At 38.0% G+C, this 20096-nt stretch overlaps 1 protein-coding gene across 1 annotated transcript in view; it reads right to left on the bottom strand.

Moving 5' to 3' along the window:
- Positions 1 to 20096, bottom strand: part of DNAH8 (dynein axonemal heavy chain 8) — a 329846-nt gene that overhangs the window by 159511 nt on the left and 150239 nt on the right. Inside the window, exons 46-56 of the mRNA XM_082347906.1 lie at positions 16583 to 16669; positions 16385 to 16492; positions 15007 to 15141; positions 13217 to 13378; positions 10973 to 11219; positions 10602 to 10843; positions 10374 to 10514; positions 8808 to 9045; positions 4995 to 5137; positions 3941 to 4075; positions 3039 to 3161 (exon numbers count right to left, since the gene is read on the bottom strand). Of these exons, the coding sequence (XP_082204032.1) occupies positions 3039 to 3161; positions 3941 to 4075; positions 4995 to 5137; positions 8808 to 9045; positions 10374 to 10514; positions 10602 to 10843; positions 10973 to 11219; positions 13217 to 13378; positions 15007 to 15141; positions 16385 to 16492; positions 16583 to 16669 (1761 nt within the window). The remainder of the gene's footprint in view (positions 1 to 3038; positions 3162 to 3940; positions 4076 to 4994; positions 5138 to 8807; positions 9046 to 10373; positions 10515 to 10601; positions 10844 to 10972; positions 11220 to 13216; positions 13379 to 15006; positions 15142 to 16384; positions 16493 to 16582; positions 16670 to 20096) is intronic.

Below are 20096 nucleotides of genomic sequence, written 5' to 3'. Positions count from 1 at the left end.
CTACACTGTTGGTGGGAATGTAAATTGGTAGAGCCACTATGGAGAACAGTATGGAGGTTCCTTAAAAAACTAAAAATAGAGCTACCATATGATCCTGCAATCCCACTCCTGGGCATATATCTGAAGAAAACCATAATTTGAAAAGACACATGCACCCCAGTGTTTATTGCAGCACTATTTACAATAACTAGGACATGGAAACAACCTAATTGTCCATCAGCAGAGGAATGGATAAAGAAGATGTGGTACATATATAAATATTACTCAGCCATAAAAGAGAACAAAATGATGCCATTTGCAGTTACACGGATGGACCGAGAGGTGTCATACTGAGTGAAGTAAGTCAGACAGAGAAAGACAAATATCATGATATCGCTTATATGCAGAAGCTAAAAAAATGATACAAATGAACTTATTTACAAAACAGAAATAGAGTCACAGACGTAGAAAACAAACTTATGGCTACCAGAGGGGAAATGGGGGGAGGGATAAATTGGGAGATTGGGATTGACATATACGTACTACTATATATAAAATAGATAACTAATAAGGACCTACTGTATAGCACAGGGAACTCTACTCAATACTCTGTAACAACCTCTATGGGATAAGAATCTAAAAAAGAGTGGATATATGTACATGTATAACTGATTCACTTTGCTGTACACCTGAAACTAACACAACATTGTAAATCAACTATAGTCCAATAAAAAATCTTTTAAAAATAAATAAAACTGGCATAACACAATATAAAGGTGAATAATATAATTTATGCTAATAAAAAATAAAAATAGAGACATAGACTTAAAATACAAGTCAACAATAAAATTATAAATCAGGAGAAAGATAAAGGAAACTAAAGTGTTCAAAGGTCACTGGATATACAAAATGGGAAAGAAGTGTTAGATTATCTTTATTTTTGATTATGTATGTAGGATGTACTGTCTAGGGTAACCACTAGAACACAGAAATTGACTGCAGTAAATGGATAGTAAGAAAAGGAAAAAGGAAAAAAAAATCAATCAATGTCCTCAGTGGAATAGGAAGAAGGCTGTAGCACTTCATGCTCAGCTGGGGGCAAGGAAATGAAGGTGTCCAAGGTCTGAGAAAAAGATGGTGTGAAAGGAACCTGAATGTAAATGTAGGATAGGAATAGACAGGATAAAGATAAATAACACAAAACATTCAGTATAATTGCTGGGTAGTATTATGAGCTCAGTTGAGGTCCATAATCATGATTTTAAAGTGATTTTAAGCAGTATTGTGTGTTTTTCTCCAGCCAAGTTTGGCTGCATAGGTGCAGGTGGCTGGTGAGCAAAGAGGCTTAACAAGGATTTAATGTGGTTAAGGCTTTCACAGATGAGTAGAGGGTGCATGCTACTGTGATTATAATGATGGATTATGGAATTTTAGCTGGAAAGGAAGGAAGCGAGGAAATGAGAAGAAATGAAGGAGAATTTAATGATGGTAGGAACAATGGCTGGTAGCTCCATCTGTAGTCTGGGTAGTAGAGGGAATGAGCTACAGAGTGTGGACATGGTGATCAGAGAATAAAACGCTTGAAACTGAGATAATGAAGGGATCACAGTTACTGATAATGACAAGGTGTAGGGTACGACTGCATGAATGAGTAAGTTCAGAAGGAGTGGAAGACATGATCATTGGAGGAGTTGAGGTCAAGGAACTAAGAGGTCAAGATCATGTATGTAGATATTGTTTGGCATCACTGAGAATTATGACAGGCAGGACTGGCTGCATAATTTGTGAGGCTCAGGACAAAATGAAAATTCAAGCGTCTTTATTCAAAAATCATTATTAGGAATTTCAAGACAGTGACAGCAGAGCATTAAACCACGTGCAAGTTCCTCTGAAGTGCGAATCCCTCTGCAATGGCACACTGGCACACTGTGCACACCATGAAGCTGGCCCTGCAGACTGGGACAGCCCTGGAGAGAGTAACGGTCATCCGGGGACTGAAATCTTCGGGGAGGGACGGGTGTGACCCAAGGGTCCAAGATGACTGCAACAACATGTGGGTGTGAGGTCAGAGTGATAGGTTTTCAGGGAAGAGGGCAATGAGAACAGAGAAGGACGTCTCCCTCACCTCCAGGTGAGAAGTCTGCAGGGAAAGCAGCATCCTGGGTTTCCATTAGAGCAAGAAGGTGAGGGAAAAGCTCAGAGAAGAAGCTGAATTTACAGGGGATTTTGTGGATGAACCATGGCTGCCAAGGGCACACAGAAAGTTTTCAGGAGTGGGGAAAGTAGGAGATGAGGCCAGACAAGGGCCAAGCAGAACTGATAGGGATTAGTGTCAGGATGAGCACGGACAGACCTGGGAGTCCTGACATCCTGGTGATGGCTGAGGTGAACCAGGATAAAGGGTGGAAGGGATGTGACGGGTCCTGGTGGGCTCTAGATGAATGGTGTTGATGAGGCAGTAGACGGTGGTGGGAGGACGTGTTGGGGATCCCATCAGGAACAGGCAGAACCCTGGCAGCAACTGTGAGGTCCTCTAAGGGGAGTGAGTCTGGGGATGACAGACGATCACAAGTAGGACAGTGGTGCATGGCAGAGTTTTGGGTTTTTTTTTTTAATTGTTTTCTGGGAATTCCCTGGTGGTCCAGTGGTGAGGACTCTGTGCTTCTACTGCAGGGGCACGGGTTCAATCCCTGGTGAGGGAACTAAGATCCCGTCTACCGTGCGGCACAGCTAAAAAAAAAAAAAAAAGTGTTTTCTAAACTTCAGGTACTCCTGGGAGAGAGTATATAGAGTGGGAAATCAGAGAACAAAGATAAAACCCTGGGGAAAGGAAGAAAGAAGCCAGAAAGCACATTGAAATCAAGCAGCCAGAGAGGCAGAAGGGAGTGTTAGGGGAAAGCATATAGGGATTTCAAGAAGGAAGAATGTCATCTATAACCAAGAAGCCAAAAAAGACTGAGAATTGTTACTAGGCTTAAAAAAGTGACAGTTATTGATCTTTTCATATATAACTAAGAATACTGATTAAATATAATCTACATGAGATATTTTAGTCCTACCTGATCTCCCCATTCATTAATCACGGGCATATTAATATCATCAATAAATATAGTCATTTTTCTGCCTCCGGGTGGCCCATATGTGCTTCCCATCCTCTTATCCACATAGCTTTCAATTGTTCTCTAGAGAAAAGGAAATGGTCTGTCTTATGCATTACATTTCAATCTATTTCTAAAAGTGATGAACATGCTTTTCAGAGTAGAATATAATTGACTTATTTGTTTAATATGTGTAAATATTGTTATTAAAATAAATATTGCAAACTTTAAAAAATAAGTTGCAATATTAATCATTAATTTATATTAAAAGACACTCCAATGTTCAGCTTCAGCTTCAGTATTAGGCCAAAACATGCTATTTGGATTTGGCCTCCGTGTCAGCCTTAGGAAGGTTAAACAGCTGAATGCCAACTTCAACACCAATTCTTTTGAGATATATATATATATATATATATACAGTCAGTCCTTCATATCCATGGCTTCCACATCCTTGGATTCAACCAACTTCCATCAAAAGTATTTGGAAAAAAAAATCCCAGCAAGTTCCAAAAAGCAAAACTTGAATTTGTCTCACACTGGAAACTATTTACATAGCACTTACATTGCATTTACAACTATTTACGTAGAATTTACATTGTACTAGGTATTGTAAGGAATCTAGAGATTATTTTGGAGTATACGGAAGGATGTGCACAGGTTATATGCAGACGCTACCCATTTTATGTAAGGGACTAGAGCATCCACAGATTTTGATACCAGCAGGGATCCTGGCACTAATCCCCCATGGATACTGAGGGACAACTATATATATATATCAATGTTTTATTTGCATACAGATTTTATTGTATCAACCACTTAATATATTTAATACGATAATGACTACAGCAAGTGATGGGTTTTACCTGAAACATCATTGGTTCTGTGGCAGATGAAAAGTTTAGACTTTTAGATAACTGTATTTCAGGGTCATATTTTTTCAAATAGGCCTTAATCATTACAGTTTTTGCAGTTCCCTGCTCCCCCGTGAGTAAAACAGCCTGCAATCGTAGGATAATCATGTTGAAAGGTGTTATAAGATGTTTAGTTTTAAATATATTAAGGTTCTAGTAGCCATTCTTTCATTCTATAAACTAATACAACTAATTTTTGATGACTTTTAAGAATTAGACCTACATCAAAGTAAATCCTAGTGGAATTAAAGATTTAAATGTAAAATATATGCTATAAAAGTGCTGGAAGAAAGTGTGGGTGAGCAGTCACTTAACCATGGGAAGGACTTTGTAAGCAGATACCCACTTTCCTTAGCACGCTGGAAGTCAGCATTTCAGGGAAGATTGAGTTGGAGTGAATCTTGGGACCTGGAGTTCCTTTACCAAACAGGTTTCCCTGAAATGACACCACCTCTGGCCCCTTGTACTTTAATTTTTCCACCAATAGTTGTAAAAAGGGATGTGTTTCTTACATGGTTTGCAATCATCTAAGAAACTGAAAACTAAAATATTGCCTGCCATATCAGTAAACAAGGATGTTGCAGCCATCAAGCCATTACATTACAGCCACCCAGACGGTGCACCCTGAGGAGACTCAGGAAGAGAAAACACAGGATACTGGCCCCAGATAGCTGAGGTGCATACCAAAGGGATGATTTCAGTGAGCCCAGACTCTTGCATCTTCCCATACCCAGAAAAGCGCTAAATTCCATAACTTGAGATATCTGGGCTTTTTTTCATTAACAGTAATTCTTTGATGTTCCATCTACCTGGTCTTCTGTTGCAAAAACTTCTGTATATTCTGGCTTCTCCCCACCCGCCTTGTCTCTTTGGAACATTTTTCTCAGTGCTATCTGAGATGCTGTGTCCCAGGCTTGAAGTCCTAAGAATGTCCACCATATAAAACATAACTCTCGACTTTTAGGTTGTGCATTTTTTTTTCAGTCGACAAAACTATCAAACTTACTTTATGCTGTTTTGCAATGGTGTCTACCAAAAAATTTGTTCTAACATTGTCAACATTTGGAACCAAAATTGATGAATATTCTGGAACACTGTCAGTTGGATAATAATATGGCTGAAGTTTCTTACTCCAATGCTCCCAATCACCTATACAATAATTAAAACTGATCTTAATAAAACTGCATTCTTCAGAAGTTATCTCAATACAAAACACAAGTGCTATAACCAATTAACAGAAATATATAAACATTTAAAACATTTTTGTAAAACACGTTAACATATCTGCTTATCTAATGTATGTGGCATTTGATAATTTAAATTTGTTTTTGCCTCTTTACAAAGTCAGCTTTAAATTGCTAATTATTTATCTAGAGAGCTCTTGGTCTGAAATGGAATTACAACCAATGATATGTTTAGTATCTAGTAGGAAAACCACATTAACTAAAAGGATGGGAAAGACCAAAAAAAGGATTGTAGATTACTGGACATAGGATGTTTGCCATGAGAAATGGGAAAAAATAAACCTGGCCCTAAAACTAGTGTTAATAATGTGCCCAAATTCCTAACTTATAGTCACTGCTAATTTACTGACTGATATTATTGTTATAATAATTATTGTAAGTGCATTTCATCAATTCTAAGAAAAATATTTTATTTACATTTTATCATCTCTGGAACCTCCTTTCAATCTATTATGTCAGAATCGCTGCTGGCTATGCAAACTTGATGAGAGATGTTCATACGGTTGCCATTTAAATTGAATGACTTGCATTGTTGGTATTGCATTCTTGAATTTAACTGCCATTTTAAAGATCTTCCAAAAGATACCATGATTCAGAATTGTACCAAAAAAGTTACTGTGTATACAGAATGCATGGAAAGAGAGCAGAGGAGCACACATTTGATAGTAGCAAAGCAAACATTCATCACTGGGGGAATAACCTCAATTTCAACTTTCCTTGCAAATTATGGAGTTCTATGGTTAAGTGCATGTTTAACTTCTAAGAAACTGCCAAAGTGTTTTTCAAAGTGGCTGTATATTGTGTACCATTGTGTAGTTAGCAAAGTGGATATGCTACTGGATGTGAGAGCTCCACTTGTTCCACATTCTCTCCAATATTTGGTATTATTAACCTTTTAATTTTAGCCATTAAATTAATTAGACTTTAGTCATTCTAGTGGCTGTGTAATGATTTGCATTTCCCTGATGACCAATCATGTTGAATATTTTTTCATGTGCTTTTTTCACCATTCATAAATCTTCTTTGGTGTAGCATCTATTTAAAATTATTGCCTATTTAAAAAATTTGGATTGGCTGTCCACTTATTATTGAATTGCAAGAGTTCTTTATGTATTCTGGATAAAATTCTTTTATCAGATATATATTTTTCAAACATTTCTTCCCATTCTGTGGCTGGAATGGGAATTTTATTTTCATAGTGACTTTAAAATAGATTTTAATTTTAATTTTAATGAAATCAGGATGTATGAGTGCTCCAACTTTGTTTTTTAAAAATTGATTTGGTTATCCTAAATCCTTTGCATTTGCATAAAATTTTATAATTCAGTTATAAATTTCAACCAAAAAAAGTCTATTGGGATTTTCACTATGATTGCACAGAATCTATAGATCAATTTGGAGAGAAATAACATCTTAACAATACTGAGTTTTCTGATTTGTAAACGTGATTTATCTTTCCATTTATTTAGGACTTCTTTAATTTCTCTCAGCAATTTTGTGGTTTTCAGTATACAAATCTTACACATATTTTGTTAAATTTATCCCTATATATTTCATTTTTTTAATGCTATTTTAAATGGTATATTAAAATTTCAATTTCCAATTTGTTGTGAGCATGTAGAAATACAAATTATTATTATATATTGTTCTTTCATTCTGTGACCTTGATAAACTCATTTACTAGTTCTAATTTTTTCGAGGATGGTTATATTACCTGCAAATAACGAGAGATTTACTTGTTCTTTTCCAATCTATAGGTATTTCATTTGTTTGTTCATGTTTATTTATTTACTGCCTTATTGCACTGGCTAGAACCTTTAGTACAATGTCTAATAGAAGTGGTGAGAAAGGAATATTCTTGTCTTGTTCCTGATCTTGGGAAGAAAGTATTCAGTCTTTCACCATTAAGTATAATGTTAGCTTTTTTGCAGATGTTCTTTATCAGAATGATAAAGTTTCTATTCCTAGTGTACTGTTTTATCATGGAAGGATGTTAAATTTCATCAAATGCTTTTTTAAAAAAATATTTATTTATTTATTTATTTATTTTGGCCATGCCAGGTCTTAGTTGCGGCATGTGGGACCTTCGTTGTGGCATGCGAGCTTCTTAGTTGCGACGTGCAGACTCTTAGTTGTGGCATGTGGACTCTTAGTTACGACAGGCATGTGGGATCTAGTTCCCCAACCAGGGATTGAACCCAGGCCCCCTGCATTGGGAGCACAGAGTCTTACCACTGGACCACCAGGGAAGTCCCCAAGTGCTCTTTCTGCAATGATTCAGAGGACTATATAATTTGTTTGGTTTTTAGTCTATTAATATAGTGAATTACATTGACTGGTTTTTAAATGCTAATCCAACCTTCCATCCCTAGAATAAATACCCACTGGAACTCAATATGTTATCCTTTTATATACTATTGAATTTCATTTCTTAAAATTGTATTAAGAAAGGTGTGTCAATATTCCTGAGGGATAATGGTGTATAGTTTTCTTTTCTTCTAATGTCTTTCTCTGTTTTTGGTATCAGGACAGCACTTACAAACCCTTATAAAGTGGGATGGGAAGTGTTTCTTCCTTACATTTTCTATATTTTGGAAGAGTTTATGTAGAATGAATTGGTATTATTTCTTCCTTAAGAATTTGATGTACTTCACCAGTGAAGTCATCTGGGCCTGAAGTTTTCTCTGTGGGAAGGTTTTTAACTATAAATCAAAATTTTTTAGTAGATATAGGGATATTTAGGATATCTATTTCTTCTTGATGAGGTTTGGTCATTTGTGTCAGAGAATTTATCCATTTCATCTACATTGTCAAATGTATTTTCGTAACATTGTTTCTAATATTCACTGATTTTTTAATATCTTTAGGGCTTGTAGTAATGTTCCCTCTTTCATTCTGAATCATGGTAATTTATGTCTTCTCTTTTTTTTCCCTGATATCTCTGGTAAGAGATTTACGAATTTTATCGATCTTTTCAAAGAACCATCTTTGGATTGGCTCTAGATTCTAAGAGAATTCATAGCTAGATTTAAGGGTGCATTTAGTTGTTAGTTTCTTTTAGGGAGAGGTGAGCTGGGCCCTACCACACACAGGAGGCTAGGGGGCTGAGGTGACAGCACTGGACTTTGCCGAGTCTGCTACGTGTAAGTAGGATCCCATCTGCTTGGTTCATTCTCTGCTTATTCTGACATTTCCAACAGAGAAGTTCTAAGACTGATCTCTCACGAGCATTACTATGCTCTGCAACATGAAGAATCTGTGTTCTCTATACGGCTACCCTTCCTCTTCAAGCAAGAGAAAATAGATGCTGTAAGAAGTGTTGCTAACTTATTTATGTTAGATTTCACTGAGACCACTGCAAAAGAAGGAGAAGTCAAGAGCCTCTATAACTGTTCCCAGCCTGGCCCATATGCAAAATCCTACTGTTCCCTGCATATATGCCCTTTAAAAATGGTATTAGCAATTATGTTATTCATGATTGGTTTAATATTTCCCCACAGAAGAGCTTACGGAGTTTATCTTTTTCCCATTTAAAAAAATGTCATTTTATTTCAGGTATAAGTCACTGTGCTTACCATAATCAGTAACATAAAACTCATACATGGTTTGATTCGTGCCCTTAGGTATTTCTGGTAAGTCTAACTTGCTTTCATGATTTCGTAAAAAGGCTTCAAGCTTGTCTCTGCTTTCCAATTCCAGAAGGGCTCCTAAACTCCACATTAGAGCAAACACAAATAATTTATGAAGATGTTCGACACATGAAATGCCACCTTCTTCTTTGGAGGGAATTAAACCTTCCAGAAGATTGAGAGACTGAAAATATTTAAAATACAATAAAATAAAGTTTTATATTTAGATATTTTAAATAAACATTTTTAAATGATAATAAATTTAAAAGGAGAGAAAGAGAGAAGAAAACAAATATATCTCCAGATATTGCTTGATCAGTGTCCTACAGCTAGCAGCATTTAGAAGAAAGGCCATTCTGCTTTAGGCAGACTGCATGATCTAGCAGAAAGGACACCAAACTGGGAATCTGGAGGTGCCCCAGCTCACGCCACTAACATCTCTGAGTCTCAGTTTCCTGATCTCAAAAGCAAAAGGCCTAGACTAGATGTTTCCTAAGGTAGTTTCTGGTTCTAAAGTTTGGTTATTCCAAATTTTATAGATCAGAGATTTTATTTATTTTAACATGTTGTAAGGCTCAGCAAATTGTGCCCCAGGGGCCAGCCACCTGTTTGGCAAATAAAGTTTTATTTGCCACAGTGAACACTCGTTCATTGTGTCTGGCTGCTTTTGCAATGCAACAGCAGAGCTGAGGGGCTGAGACAGAAAGCTGTGCAAAGTCTAAAACACTTATTTGCCCCTTTAATAAAAAGTGTGCCAAACCCCATATGGCATCAGAAAGAAATGTATCTACAGTAAGACATCCTTTGTCTTTCATAACAAAATTATTTCAAGATAAGATTTGCACTTACATTTGGGCCTCATGTATCAGTTCTAAGCTACCCACCCTCCCTGACTGACATCCCTCACACTAAGAGAGAATCAAAGCACTAGAATGGGATAATGAGAGATCACCTATGGACTAGAATCAGGAGAGCCTCTGAAAAATCTATGATTAGTTCTGTTTCTTCCAAAGACTAACAAGAAAAACTGAGAAGAGGGGGAAAAACATAATTCTACAAACTACTTGGAGAATTGTTCAAAGGTTTTCCCTATCTAATATATATAGTAAATTTGCAAAGCCAAGACTGCCACCCAAATTTTCCTGCCTGCCACCAGCTCATTGTTGTGCTTTTCTGTAGAACTTCCAGCTTTATTTATTTAGTCTACTCTCATTTTTGGACACTCTTTCTGGGAAGGTTATACTAAGCTTGACGGTGGGAAAGACAGTTCATTCCTCTTCCCCTGACAATACCCCCCTAGGAAGTGAAACTCATGAAGAGATGGCAGTAAGAGCGTCAATAAGATCTTTAATAGGAATCAAACTTCTCAGAGCCTTCACCTCCACATCACAAAAAGATTTTGATGGGACTGTGTGAATTATCCATTTCAGATACTTCTAAACTGCAACTGAGTGGTAGGGGTGGGGGGGAATCTCACATCTAAGTAGTGAATGTACAAAGAAAAATACTTACTTGCACAATATAGTTGCACTCTAAGAGTTGCATTTTCGGATTGAGGTTCAGTTTCATAAATGTATATATATCCTCAAACATTTTATCATACAGACTTAGGAATACAGAAGCTTCCTGTATAGTACGTTTCTTCAACCACGCCTGCAGCAAAGAAACAGAGTCTCTGTTTATAAGAGAGTGAGACGTGGAAATACACTGAACGCGCTTCTGCGGGTCTGTCGTCCCCACCTGCAGTATTGGCCTCCAGCTGAGAGCAGAGCTGCTGATGTAGACCATGCCCATCCTAGAAACCGTGGCCGGAGAGGCGTTCTCAATATTGTGGACTTCAAACAAAAGCTTACAGTTAGGGGCCATGGGGATGCGATCGCCATTGGCCAGTGTGAGGGTTTTGTTGTCATCCAACACGGAATTTAAGTTCTCGATCCAAATGGCATCAACAGGGCCGTCTAAAATGAGGAAGATGTTTTCACCTGCCAATAATGAAAACAGAAAATCACTTTTCACCTGCAGATAATCAAAACAGAAAATTAAACCAATACTGTGTTATTGGTAAACTGGCAGGGGGAAAGAATGATCACCAGAAAAGAGTTTATGTGTACCTTTTTTAGCTTTTAATGTTTTTCTCCACAGAGTAGAAAAAATCCCATCTGTCCAGTCATTGGTCGCCGTGTCCAGTCTGCCAAACATCTGAGGAGCCGTAATAGCTTTTGGATTCATTCGCATTTCTCTATGAGGCCTTCCGCATTCTGTTAGTGCCTTCATCAGGATTGTTATAACGGTTGTCTTCCCAGAACCACTGGGCCCAAGAGTCATCAAACCATGGCGTACCAGAGACGTCTCATATAACTACACAATGAGATAATCAATTGAAAGATGTAACTTATGAGTCTCTTGCTGACATTCATAGAAGTTGTGTGCAGAAATTTTAAAAGATTTAAATAGGTTTTTCATTAAAGTAACTTGTTCACTATTTAAAAGAGGAGAATATGCCCCCCCAAAATTTTTTTTTTGTTTTACTAGAGGTGGATAGCAAATGAGCAGCACGTTATAAAACGATATAAGTGATAAAGTAGTGACAATGTGGAACTTTAATTACATTTTGGAAATAATTAATTCAGGATCTAGTTTTGGGGTCTCAATCTACTGTTCCTTGTGATTTTAGTTTGCTGATGCATAAGGAGCAGTTTGTGTGGTGATATTGCCCCCCGGTGGTGGAAAGCAGCAATACAAACCAACTCAACCAAGACCCAAGTTAAACACGCACCAGCCTTTTGGTTCCCCAGAAGCACAGCTCGAGGTGAGGGTTCCTGTGCAAATGAGTGTTCACCAGGGAAACTTTTAATGGAGTAAGGGAAGCAGGAAAAAATGGGGAGAGGTCAAACAAGGTGTGATTGAGGACAAAATCCTGTAGCAGGGAGACTTAAGACTGGCCCTGCGGGGCACTCTGGAACATAAGTTACACCTCTGTGTTTGTTCCATCTGGAAGCAGGAGAGCTTGACTTTCCTACTGCATCACCCACAAGTCCTTCACTAAAGAAGGTTGTTTCGGGAGCAGGCGAAAATAAACTCCCATGCACTGCCTGCGCTTTGTGCCTGCCAAAAAATGTGGGGTTGGTGAACCCTCCTGCAGAGAGTGGTATATATATATGTGGGATTGGAATCACAGTGTTAGAAGCCGGGGAAGGGGCGCATGGATATGGTAAAAGAGATTCAAGGAGACATAGTAAGAACATGGACGGTGTCTATTACAATATCCTGTCTATCTTTTCTTTTAATAAAAATAACAATTCAAAGGTCTCACAGCTGATCAGAGGTAAAATTTGAGTTATTCTCCTCACATATTAGGTAGAAATGTATTACCTCTGTAATCCACAGTTTAAAAGCAGCAGAGGCACTGGCCATATTATACTCAACAGTAATGTGTTTGACATTAAATAAAAACACAATATTCTAGTGCCCCACCAACTGAGGTGACTAAGATTTCAGTACTCAATATACTGTATACATATCACATGTAAAATGATGTCTTCCCAGAAATTTTTTAAAAATGTTTAATGGTTTCCAAAACATAGATGATGAAAAATACTTTGATTTCTTTTCCCTATATATTTCCTTGTAAGATTTGGATCTGTCTCATACACTTGAACTGCTTACGATGTGGCAAGAAGAGTAAGTTAAAAAAAGAATCGCTCTTTTTCAAATGCAGTTTTTAACACTCTCCACAATTTCGGCACCTTCATTTTCCAAAAGCCCTGGAAAATACCCCCAATGCATCAAGCTCATGGGGATTTAATTCAGCGTCTCTGCTACAGCTTCTTGGCTCTGCTTGGTAAAATCATTGGTAGGTTGTCACAAGGATGAAATGTTAGGGACAGAAACACACCAAGAGACACAGGCAAAGGATTGAGTTTAGGTGTGAACATGCCCACACACAAAGCAGGAGCAAAGTACCACCCCCAGATTCCTCAGGCTCCATGCCCTATGAAGGCCCCCAGCTATGGGAGATGCTGCCCGACTGGCACAAGAGCCAGCTGGGTCATTCCATCTCCCTGCGTTTTTATAACCTACTATCCCCTCCCAACTGTTCTCGAGATTCTGGTTACCACCTAACCTAACCTCATCAGGTGTAAGTAACTTCAGTAACTGCTTGATTAGTATAAATCTACACTAACATCCCTGGGACCAACACCTCTCACTGAGGACTCTTCTTGCAATGATGTGTTTTAATTTAGTTTCAACGTTTACATTAAGTAAGACTAATTTCACAAGTTCTTCTCTTCAAATGACAATCTTTAACAACTCCCACTGCGCATCATACTGATAACAGATTAAAAATGTTTTACCTGCACAAGTTTGAGATTCCAGGGTGGGTGGTTAATCAAACCTTCCAGGTGAACCTGGTTGGTTATTGCAGCTTGCAGTTCCACGTAAGTATTACTATCTAGTTGTAATCCTGGAAACAGGTCATTGATTAAGCTGAGGAACAGGGGTTCATCTTCATCAATCTAAGGTGGCAGAGAACAAATTTACTCACTCAGTCAACAACGAAGCTTGTAGCAGAAGCTCACAGCACTTATCACTTCATGCCCAAAGAACCATTTTATTACTCTCCTAGCCACATGTGTGTGCTCTAGTACTTTCTTCCAAACACCACCACGGAATCCACGTTACCTACGGCATTGCACCCAAAGTTCCCTGGCATTCAAGGTCTTCTCCAGTCTACTGCTCCAAGGTCTGATCTCATTTCTTTATCCTATGAATGTTCTGCTTCCCACAGACAGGTATATGCACTAACCTTAAAAACATGCAAGTAATAGTCCCAATCCCATGAGAAGAGAGTATTAATACTTCACTTAAATTAGGAAAAGATCTGTAACCCTGCATGTTACAGGGTTACATCTGGCTCATACAACACTGGCTGGAAAACTGCATCAGAGCAGCGTTCTGTCTCTCTTGAAAGCAGCAGGTTGGAGTAAATGGACTCCAATCCTTATTTACCACATCTTTAATACCGAGATAACCCCATGCCCAACTGCTGACCCCCTCTGAATTTTTCCTTATTCTCTAGTGGGGGAGGGTCTCCGGATACTTTCTGGAACTCTCGTCTAGAAGTTTCAGGAGTACCATTATTAATGGAGGCAGTGAGCTATACTCTGGGGGGAGCAGAGGATTTAGCCATCAGAAAGTCTCGTGGACTTTTGTTCCAGCTTATCAACTGACTGTGATTATGGGTGAGTCCTACACACGTGCCTCTCCCATAAGGAAAATGGCAATAAGCACGATAGCCGCCCATATCCCCCAGAGTGGCTGTAAGACTCAAAGAAGACAATACCCCTGAATAGGTTTTGTAATAGTCATGAACTACACGGATGTTAGTTGTTAGTTTTGTAACTAGAATGCGAGCTCCTAAGATCCATTTCTTTCTCAACCTTGTACTCCCAGGGCATGGACATGATACGTAGCATACAGAAGCCCCTGAATAAAAGCCACATGAACCTGTCCGTCAACCAGTTTAAAACAACCTGGCTGTAATTGTGACAAGCATGAAATCGGTGAAATAATTATTATACCCTCTACAGCAAACTTTTAATGCATATTTGGAAAACAGAAATGGTGTTGCTGTTTTGGGAGAGACATAGCTAAGCTAGTCACATACAGAGAAAGCAAAAAAAGCTTTCATGGTTCCCTGTGAATCCAGATTTTCATATTTAGAATCTGTGTTACATTATGAATAATGGACTGACATTTGGGGGCTGGAGCCCACTGATGAAGCCTGTTTCATGGCACACAACTGATAAAAGGATGCATTTCCAGCCCATGTGGGTCATACAAAGCCATGGGGTTTTTTTGTGGGGGAGGGGGGTTGCCTTCCTCTGAAAGGTCAGCTCAGTGGTAACTTCCCTGCAATTTTTTTTTTTCTTTCCATGCCCACACGGCATGTGGCATCTTAGTCCCCAACCAGGGACTGAACCTGTGCCCCCTGCAGTGGAAGCGTGGAGTCCTAACCACTGGACCGCCAGGGAAGTCCCACTTCCCTGCAATTTTTAATGTTAACAGCTTCACATGAGCCAACCCCCACTTGTCAGCCAGGTCAAAATCCTAAAAGAGAAATTAATTCAGAGAAGAAAGATACCAATTTAGAAAGGTTCATATCTCTTAGTCCTCTCATGACGGTGCTTAATTCACTATCTTCTGGTCTGGCTCTTTTTTGAGATCCAAGTGTCCTCAGTACAGATAGAATATTTCTCAACCCAAAGTCATAATGAACCTAAGATGAGAAAAGAAAGAAAAAAGATTATTCAATTGAAAAATTCTAAATGTAGACTCACTATGTATTACATATAGGTAGATATTCTGATACTTATATACTATAGTTTTGGAGTGGCTGAGTGGCAAAGTTTTATTAGCTCAATTCTCCCGCCTTTCCTTTGACTGAAAAATGATCACTCCACTGGAAAGATCAAGCTGTATGATACAGTGTTCACACCTTAAACATCTTTTGAGAACAATACAGTCTGATAGTCTGAGTGGCAACCATTTAAAATGCATGACCAACAGGTTACATACTATGTGATTCCCTTTATGTAATATTCTTGAAATAACAAAATTATAGAGATGTAGAAAATATTAGGGCTACAAGGGGCTATAGGGATTTGGGAGAGAGGTGAGTGTGGCTATAAAGGGGTAGCAGGAGGGAACCTTGTGGTGATAAACAGTTGTGTATGTTGGCTGTGATGGTGGTTACATGAATCTACACGTTTGCATAGGACTACACACACACAAACACACACACACACACACGAGCGCATGAAAAATTGGTGAAGTCTTAGTAATTTCTGTTTATTGTACCAATGTTGATCTTCTGGTTTGGTTATTGTACTATAGTTATAAGATGTCAACACTGTGAGAAGCAGGGTGAAGAGTGCACAGGACCTCTTGTACACTTCTTTGCAACTTCCTGTGAATCTATAATTATTTCAAATTAAGAAAGTTTTAAAAATACGTAATTAGGGGGCTTCCCTGGTGGCGCAGTGGTTGAGAATCCACCTGCCAACGCAGGGGACACGGGTTCGAGCCCTGGTCCGGGAAGATCCCACACGTCGCAAAGCAACTAAGCCCGTGCGCCACAACTACTGAGCCTGCGCTCTAGAGCCTGCGAGCCACAACTATTGAAGCACGCGCACCCTAGAGCCCATGCTCCGCAACAAGAGAAGCCACCGCAATGAGAAGCCTGTGCACTGCAAGGAAGAGTAGCCCCTGCTCGCCGCAACTAGAGGAAGCCGGTGCACAGCAAAGAAGGCCCAATGCAGCCAAAAATAAACTAAATAAATAAATAATTTTTTAAAAAAAATAAAATAAAAATACGTAATTAATAGGTCAAATTAATTATAAATATACTTTAGAAAAGAGTCAAGGAATTTTTTAACTCCCTAATTAGCATGCATCAGGGTAAAATTGCAAAGTTAAAAAACAAGTTTTCAGCTAGGGGGAAAATAGATATACAAAGTTACCTGTTTAGTAAGTTGCTCTTCACAGAGTTTGTAAAGTACATAAAACTTTTGAGCCAAGATAACATTTTCAAGAAAACCACAGCTTGCAAGTTTAACTCGCATAATGATCTGAAAATTAATACAGTGAGATTTTTCAACTTTAGTGAAAAACAGGTAAAGAACATAAACTGTATTATGCTGTTAAATCCTGATGCATACCTGTCTATCAGGAACCATCATAGCAACAGTTCTAAATTGAATTTTTAAGTTCTCTGGTAGTTCCTGGCGCCCAGCATATCCAGGGTTCTAAAAATTAAAATTATTTAATTTTAATTGTTGATATAATTTTCATTTCATGAATACAAATACATTTCAAATCCCTAAGTCAGATTCTAAGAGGGTATTGAAAAACATTAGATTCATAAAATGTCCCTATTTTCACAAAAATGTGTAGTGGATCATCCATATTTATTAATGTCACATCATTCCCTCTTACATATTTCCATTTTCGTTATACTAATAAAGTCACACACATGCACAACACACACACACCACTCTGTGTAGCAAAAATTAAGTATCTGTGTATCTATTTATTAAGAAAATAGAAAAGGAAATAGAAAAGAAAACTGAATAAATACTGGGGTAATTATGATCTAAAATATGTTATCTAAAGAGAAGGAAAATTCAGGATTTCATACTAATCAGTTTACTTAGGTAATTTTTATTTCATCTCTTCAATTATCCTTTGCAGTCAGAATTATAGAGTTAGTTCTGTGGCTGACAAAGTACCATATACAAAAAAAAACAAAAAACATGGGGAGGAAGGGAAATAAAGACAGGAATGTTGAGAAAAACATTGAAAAGGACAAAAGTAGAGGTGGAAAGGAAGCTAATAAGTAGCAAAAGTCTGAGGACAGGTCAGAACCAAAAGTCCCAAGGGAAAGGTTAGAGGGTTCAAAGGCAAGTAAGGCAAAGAGGAGGCAGTTATTTTAGGAAAGTGCAAGAAGAAACCTTCAGTCCCTGAGCATTTACTGGACACTGTCAATAGGCCAGATAACTTGCTAGGTGCTGGGAATACAAAGATTACTGGCTGCCTCTCAATACTCCTTTTTTTCATCCTTAGGCACAGAACCCCAGTTGCAAGCTGGGTGCATCACCACCCAGGTTTAAAACCACATTTCCCAGCCTGCCTTGCAGCTGGTGTGATTAAATTCTACACTGTGAGTCACAAAGGGACACAGTGTATGAAATATCCTTGATGTCTGTTTGAAGGCAGTTGATTCAATCAACTGGCTGCAACAGAGATGCTTCTGTAGCATCTTGGATTATAAGGTGGCCTTGAAGATGGAAACCATGATGGTGTAGAAATACTGAAGGATCTTAAGAGAATACATCCTTAGATGTTAAGCCACTATTTTTCATGTCTCAGTTATTCACAGCCTAATGCAATTATCTAATTGATATTTCCAACAGTATTCTTAATCCAAAGGGAACATTAAGATTCTTTTAAATTCTTCTGAGCCACAGCATCACACTGAGTAAACTTCTTCATCTAATTTCCTGAGTTATAACTGATCACGTCAGGATTATTAATATTTACCCCCAACTGCTTAACTGGCAGAAATTAGAACATTTTTTGATTTTTCTTCCTATAATTTATCTTTATCCACTCAGGACACTTAAAACTCAGAGTACTTGTATTATCTTGCAACCTAGAGACTTAACAGAATAGAGATCATTTAAAAGCATTAAGTAAAACCAGTTCAACATTAACTTCACTTCTCCAATTTATAAACACCTCTATTTATTCATGCCTTTGGTCTTCTGTCTTTACAACATTGTATCACAGAGCTCTGCCCTCAATCACACCGTAACTGAATTAGTTACAATTCTTTGGTATAGGACCTTGTTGAATTATTTTGGAAATTTTAAATCATTTCCATCATCCTTTATTAAGTGTCAGAGAAAAGCCAAGTGTAGAGGTTAAGTAGTCAGGTTTTGATGTTAGACAGACAATAACATCTTTCTCTAACTAGCTGTGTGACTTGAGCAAGTTTTTTAAATTTCCCTGAGCCTCGGGTGTCTTGGTTATAAAATATACGCCAAACAAAATACTACGGGACTATACCTCACTGACCCTTCAAAGTTAGGTGTGGCCAAGTAAATTGTTTTAACCAATGGTTGTGACCTGTGTCACTTCTGGACAGAAACCCTAAGAACCAGAGCATAATTCTTCTTGTTCTCTTTTTCCTTTGCTACAGCAACCAGTAACGATTGAGACAGTACCAGAGTAAGGACGTGTAAAGCATCCCCTGCCCTCCCCACCCTGACACCATCAACCCGAAGTGGACATGGGGCATGAGAGAATAATAAATCCTTGAGGTTTTAAACCACTAAAATTTGGGGGATTGTTATTGTAGCTTCCCCCCTGTCTGATACAATATATAAAATATTTAGCCCATCCCCTTACACAAAATTAGTGCTCAATAAACAGTAGCTGTTTTTATCTTTAACATATCACTATTTTATCTTCTGTCTGGACTATTTTTACTACTCAAAAAAAAATCATATAACAGGGACTATACTCTGACCCCTGGATTGTCAGTCATTTACCCACTAATATATGCTTACTTTTATTTAAGTCTGTAACAATTAAACCAATAAATTGCATTTAAAACCTATGTTCTTCAATCCCTTTTAAAATCGCATCAAAAAGTATAAAATACTTAGGAATAAACCTGACCAAGGAGGTGAAAAGAATGAAATAATGTCTTTTGCAGAAACATGGATGGGCCTAGAGATTATCATACTAAGTGAAGTAAATCAGACAGAGAAAGACAAATATCATATGATATCACTTATATGTGGAATCTAAAATATGATACAAATGAACTTATTTACAAAACAAAAACAGACTCACACAGACATAGAAAATAAATTTATGGTTACCAGAGGGGAAAGGGGGTGGGGGAGGGATAAATTAGGAGTTTGGGATTAGAGATACAAACTACTATATATAAAATAGGGAGCACTCTTGCACTGTTGGTGGGAATGTAAATTGATACAGCCACTATGGAGAACAGTATGGAGGTTCCTTAAAAAACTAAAAATAGAACTACCATACGACCCAGCAATCCCACTACTGGGCATATACCCTGAGAAAACCATCATTCAAAAAGAGTCATGTACCAAAATGTTCATTGCAGCTCTATTTACAATAGCCAGGACATGGAAGCAACCTAAGTGTCCATCATTGGATGAATGGATAAAGAAGATGTGGCACATATATACAATGGAATATTACTCAGCCATAAAAAGAAATGAAATGGAGGTATTTGTAGTGAGGTGGATGGAGTCTGTCATACAGAGTGAAGTAAGTCAGAAAGAGAAAAACAAATACAGTATGCTAACACATATATATGGAATCTAAGGAAAAAATTAAAAAAAAAGGTCATGAAGAACCTAGTGGCAAGATGGGAATAAAGACACAGACCTACTAGAGAATGGACTTGAGGATATGGGGAGGGGGAGTGGTAAGATGTGACAGGGTGAGAGAGTGGCATGGACATATATACACTACCAAATGTAAAATAGATAGTTAGTGGGAAGCAGCCACATATCACAGGGAGATCAGCTTGGTGCTTTGTGACCACCTAGAGGGGTGGGATAGGGAGGGTGGGAGGGAGGGAGATGCAAAAGGGAAGAGATATGGGAACATATGTATATGTATAAC

This window comes from Balaenoptera borealis (genome assembly GCF_965194805.1).
Source record: "Balaenoptera borealis genome assembly, chromosome: 12".
Taxonomy (NCBI): domain Eukaryota; kingdom Metazoa; phylum Chordata; class Mammalia; order Artiodactyla; family Balaenopteridae; genus Balaenoptera; species Balaenoptera borealis.
This window is presented reverse-complemented; position numbering and strand designations above follow the sequence as displayed.